The 6,000-nt window shown below is 48.5% G+C and overlaps 1 protein-coding gene across 1 annotated transcript; it reads right to left on the bottom strand.

Annotated features, from left to right (window-relative positions):
- Positions 1-227: 227 nt before the first annotated feature.
- On the bottom strand, positions 228-1,013 carry LOC119324308. Its single transcript, XM_037598087.1, has one exon. The coding sequence runs from the start codon at positions 931-933 to the stop codon at positions 454-456; it is 480 nt and encodes a 159-aa protein (XP_037453984.1). The 5' UTR covers positions 934-1,013; the 3' UTR covers positions 228-453.
- Between the last annotated feature and the right edge of the window lie 4,987 nt (positions 1,014-6,000).

The raw sequence follows: 6,000 nt of genomic DNA, 5'->3' as shown, positions 1-6,000 counted from the left end.
CCGCCCCGCGCGTGTTTCGCCTCGCCTGATCCTTTCGGCCGGGGGCACGCACGGGTACCGCGTGACCGGAGCAAGTGACGGCGAGACACCACTGATGTCTTTGCAGAGCTTATCCGAAACCGAAACAGAGGCGAGACCAATCCACACTCCAGAAACAGAAACAGCAGCACAAAGTTGTTGCGGCACACAAATCATTCATGGACGGATAAGCCTCCCGTCACGGGGCAAAGATCAGATTTAGATGCATGTATGTGTCCCCAATTTGTCACTCAAGTTCATGTAGTTATATCCAAAACCAAGGGCGTTCGTTTTACACCGCGGAGAGCAGAGGACGAGCTCATTCTATGGACAGACAGCTACGGGCGAGCTAAATTGATCAGGAAGAAATCGAACTGGGTCAAAACGGAAAAGCTCCTAACTACATATTGCTATGTCATGTCGACGCTGTTCTTTTTACTGGTTGTCGTTGGGACGCTCGCCGGCCACGGAAACGGCGGAGAGCCTGCTCGGCCTGGGGCGGAACCCGCCCGCACGCCTCCGGTGCTGCGACTGCTGCGCCGCAGGGGACGGCGCGAGGGCCCTGTGTGCCCAATGTCCGCTTTCCATACGCTTCGAGCCCAGGCTGCAGGCGCTGCGCATGGACGGAGGGGAAGCCGGCTTGCTGCTGCCGGCGGGGGCCGCCTGCTTGCGCTCCTTGTGAAGGCTGCACCGGAACGAGCCGGGGTGGTTCGTCGAGGAGCACATGCAGGACCGCCGACTCCTGGCGGGGGCACCGCCGGTGGAGGAAGATGGGGAAGAGACGCTGACGGACTTGCCCGGCGAGCGGGTGGCGCCGCTGCCGCCGGCGAGCTTGACGCGGGTGGGTGAGGCGGAGCGGTAGCTGGGTATGGCCAGCACCGGGCCGCTGGGCCGACTTGTGGTTGCTGTCGCCATGAGAGATTCGAGGAGCGCGAGCAGTTGGAAACTTGGAATGGGGTGCGCGGAGGGGATGGAGATTACGGTGTCACTTGAGTCGGGAGTGAACCTGAGAGAAGCTTCAACGGGTTGGGCAGAATTTATAGAGAACTTCGAGCTTCAGTGGGTGGGGAGTTTGGTCGAGTTAACTAACTGGGGCTGTGCGCTCAAACCAGTGGGCGTTGTGGGTGACTGTGCTGTGGGTCCGGACGGCAGCCCACCGGAATCGGTCCTGGATTCAAGGCAGGTAGGTCAGCTCCCCAATATTCTACTGTAGGACCCATGCCAACTCGCTTTGAATATTTTGTGTCAAAGTGCTGGTCAATTTCTTGCACCACAAACCAGTGCTCCTTTTTTAGATGGACACAACCTAGTACTTTGATTAGTAGCATCTCGCTATATACGGAAATAAACTTCGAAACCTGATTGTATATACACCCTGTATGAGGATTTTTTAAAATTAAACAAAAAGTCAAAATAGTTTAGATTAAAAAAAACTTGACTTTCTTTCGCACTTTTATATAAATCTTCATGAAAAAAACCAACGTTAACTTGAAGGCAAAAATGACAAAAATTATTTGCTATCGTAGCTTACTATTCACACTATTTTAGCTAAAAAAATGTCTTTTTTAAAAATAAGTCAAAGGGGGATTTTTTTTTGGTACTCCCTCCGTTCCAAAATAAATGACCTATTTTTGTACTAACTTTGAGTCATCTATTTTGGAACGGAGGGATACAATGAAAGGTCGGGTTTATTTCAAAAATATTTTCCGATTTTTTTATTTTTATTGAATTATTTATTTTTTTTCCATATAGAAGGTAGAAACACCAAGGAACCAAACGTCCGTGTCCCTCACTATATACTTCATATAGAAATATCTCAACATACAAACGGTTTCCGTGTGAACAACACTGATGCGTAAGTCTCTTGAGAAAAAGCGTGTTCGGACTTGGGAGCAATGCCGATCCGAATCCTGCGTGCAGCCGCCCACGGGTTGTGCCAGGAGTAGGACCCATCCCATATTTCTTCGACATTTGCATGTTGTCGTTGAGCAAAACCGGGGCAAACTGAAATAGAACTGCTATGCACACGATGATTCCACGCACGACAAACACACGACAACGATCCTACACTATTCGATTACTTGTTTTATCTGTGTGGCTTGTAATCCCGTCCAGCACAACTCGTGCGTTAGCAATCGTGCGGACAACACTTCCGAAACTGAAACGACGGTCCCAGAAAAAGAGGAAGGAATCGTGGAGCCGGCGATGGTGCCCGAGCGCGTCCTGATCCGGCCGGTTCCACCGCGATAAGATGCTCTCATCTGATCTGATCGCTGTTGCTACTGCGCCGCATCTGGCTTCCTTGGATTCCGGTCGACCGAAGGATGAGACGTGGCCATCTCTTTCACTGCCCGTCCGTCCCTCTTTCGCTTTCTTCTGCCTGCCTTCTGTCCTTCCCCATTTTTGCTGTGTCCAATGATCATGATCGTCTGATCGACAAGCCGTCTTTGCTATCTGCGTCTGTAACCTTAGTTAATCCTGGCCGCTTTAATTACAACAGGCTTAATTAATTACAGCCATGTACTGCTGCACTGACACTAGCCACATGCATGCAGGCTTGTATTTCTGCTGCGTCAAACGCTGTGATCAGTGCCTCAGTGGGCATAATTAGTAGCCCAGCCACTCACACACAGTACGTCTCTAGTGTTCTTTTTCCTCACTAGACTGCACATCTAGTGCTAAAGCAATGCACTGCCCCGGTCATGGCGAACGGTAAGACACATAGCACAGACACGCATCCGGACACGGCGCGCAGCGGCTACGTCCACTAGCCGCGGGCGCATGGTCAGCCTCGCTGCGTGTCACGGACTTGGAGAGTGCGTGGCCACGGCCGGCCACGACAGCTGGGGCACTCTGAGCTATGGGGCGGGGGCAACTAGGGTTCTTTTTAGTTCTCGGTCCTGGATTTGGAAAAAGCTCGTCGCGTGCCGGCCCGACCCGCCATTGCCTGCCTCCGTGCGTCTGCATCACTCATGGTGGTTGATGATCAGATCCCCTTTTGTTGTTGTTGACAGCGGGCCACACGGTCCTAAAATTTAGTTTCAGACGGATCTCCAATCATACAGAGCTCTGTCCGTATACCTGTGGCTGTGAATCTCCAAATAGTATATTGCTTTTGTCCATAATACTGTCATAATTGGAGTGCAATTTTCTAGAAAGCATATAATTGAAGAGTTGGTGTATTCGAATTGTAGATTCTTCTGTTGAATGCGTGCACGTGAATATTATCGTATCTGATTTTGAAGAAACAATATACAGTACTATATGACACCATGTGCTCTATATATTCCTTGGTTGATTGTGGAACAAAACACAAAATAGGACGAGCTAAATTAGTGCAGTGGCATGGGATTCGACCGGAGATGTGATACGTATAATATTGCGAGGTGATGATCTGAAGCGTATGCCTCCTGGCAGGGACGTATGCATGTTATATAACCAACAGAAATACAAGATGCGGCGGCAGGTGGTTAAGTCTTGACCCCTAGTGCAAGCTATACATGGATATCTACTAGCACCGGTTCCTCTAACCACCTGCCTTGATACACAAGTTAACACACACGCACACACATCTACAATCGTGACCATGTCACGTTACAACGCAAGTCCATCATCTAACATCCTCCCTCAATCTGAACATGTCAAGGTTAAGATTGTTCTTGAAGACTTGCAATTGTCGAGCTTGTAAGGGCTTGGTAAAACCATCAGGCACTTGATCTCCAGTTGGTATAAACCTGATGTCCAAAAGCCTCCTGGCAACTCTTTCTCTAACAAAATGAAAATCAATCTCTATGTGTTTTGTCCTTGCATGAAACACAGGACTGACAGAAAGATATGTTGCTCCAATATTGTCACACCATAGACAAGAGACGTGTGTTCTTTCAACTCCTAGTTCATTAAGCAGGGTTTCTACCCACATTACCTCAGCAGTAGCATTTGCTAGTGACTTGTATTCAGCCTCTGTACTAGACCTAGAGACAGTTGCTTGTTTCTTTGCATTCCATGAAATGAGATTAGAACCAAGAAAAACAGCAAACCCACCAGTAGATCTCCTATCATCAGGACATCCTGCCCAGTCTGCATCAGAAAACGCACTTACTGTAGTTGATGGTGACTTACATATTTTCAGTCCTATTCCAGCACTTCCTTGGACATAACGCGGTATCCTCTTAACAGCCGTCCAATGCACAGTAGTAGGAGCATGTAAAAATTGACAAACCTTATTAACTGAGAAAGATATATTAGGTCTTGTCAATGTCAGATATTGAAGTGCACCAACAACACTTCTGTACTTAGTCCCTTCTTCTGGACTTAATAGCTTCCCTTCATGTAAGGACAATTTTTCTGTAGTGGACAAAGGAGTGCTACAAGGTTTGCATCCCTTCATGCCCACACGCCTGAGAATATCAGTGGCATACTTTTCTTGCGTCAACAAAATCCCATTAGATATCTTTTTTACTTCAATGCCTAGGAAGTAATGTAACTCTCCCAAGTCTTTAAGTGCAAACTCATTTTTCAAATTGTTTAACAATGCTGAGGTAGCCTCTTGCGAGGAACTAGCAACAATTATGTCATCTACATAAATGAGCATGTAAATGATCACCTTTCCTTTCTGGAAGAAGAACAAGGAGGTATCACCTTTGGAGGGCCGAAATCCAAGTTGCTGTAACTTTGTGCTCAATCGTGAATACCAAGCCCTGGTGCCTGTTTCAGACCATACAGGGCTTTGTTCAACTTACAAACATGTTGAGGTTGAGTCTCATTGACAAAACCAGGTGGTTGCTTCATATACACCTCTTCCTCGAGAACGCCATGTAAGAACGCATTTTGAACATCCAATTGACGAAGACTCCATCCCCTGGTGACAGCAATAGACAAAACAAGTCTAATGGTGGCAACTTTAACAACTGGACTAAACGTGTCCTCATAATCAATGCCATAGCGTTGCTTAAAACCTTTAGCAACTAGCCTAGCTTTATATCTATCTAAAGTGCCATCAGAGTGTCGTTTAATTTTGTACACCCGCTTACAATCAATAATATTCCTCCCTGACTTGGGAGGAACCAAGTGCCAAGTTTGATTTTTCATAAGAGCATTGTACTCTGTTTCCATGGCACGTTGCCAATTCTTATCTCCTAGAGCTTCTGCCACATTTCTAGGCTCTTGAGTGACAGCAAGATTTGCAAATTTAAATTTTTTATCATACCTGACCGTCCCATCTTTAGGAACCAAAGGTTTAAAAATACCTTTCTGAGCTCATGTACGAGGGCGTACAGGAGCAGAATCCGCAGAAGATCCAGGAGCCGCAGCGGATCCAGCAGGACTAGCGGCATCCAGAGAACCAGGAGGATCCTCCTCGCCTGCTGTGCGGTCGGGCGTGGGATCACGTGCCCGCCCAGGCGACAGAACGGGCGAAACCGCCTCGGTTGCAGCGCGGTCGGGCGTTGGACTGTGTGGCCGCACGGGCGACCGGGCGGGAGGCACACGCCTGTGGGCCCAGCCGCCAGAGCCATCATTGCGTGGGGAGGCGCCAGTGCTAGGCGACGCGCCCGCGCCGGACCCACCACGACACGTGGTGCCCGCTGAGACGCTGGCCGAGGAGATCGCGCCAGCCGAGGGGGACAGCGACAGAGGATTTGTGCCTGCCGCCGCAGGTGCGTGGGATCCTGCACCGCCAGATCTCTCGGGATCGGCAGCTGCAGCAGAATCACCCTCGTGTTCTGTGCTGGTCGGATTTGGACTCATATGCTGCATAAAATCATGTGATGAAGTGCCTTTTTCTGCCAATTTTTTTCACTGTTTCATGCAGCATCATGATCCAGATTAGTAGCACCATTAATCATATGATCAACACTATTATCCCCCTGATCAGTAGGATTCAAAAGATCTGGTGACAACAAGAGAATTTCAGCTCTTAGCCGTGCACTGGCATTTGGATGCAAGGTGGAAAAACGAAAGATGTTTTCATCAAACACCACATCT

The sequence above is a fragment of the Triticum dicoccoides genome, chromosome 6B (assembly GCF_002162155.2).
Source record: "Triticum dicoccoides isolate Atlit2015 ecotype Zavitan chromosome 6B, WEW_v2.0, whole genome shotgun sequence".
NCBI lineage: Eukaryota > Viridiplantae > Streptophyta > Magnoliopsida > Poales > Poaceae > Triticum > Triticum dicoccoides.
Note: the sequence above shows the minus strand (reverse complement) of the source record. Positions and strands in the feature narration are given on the sequence as shown.

What these genes read in the sequence shown, in the direction of transcription:
- LOC119324308 (XM_037598087.1), bottom strand. Translation starts at nt 933, where the DNA reads ATGGCGACAGCAACCACAAGTCGGCCCAGCGGCCCGGTGCTGGCCATA.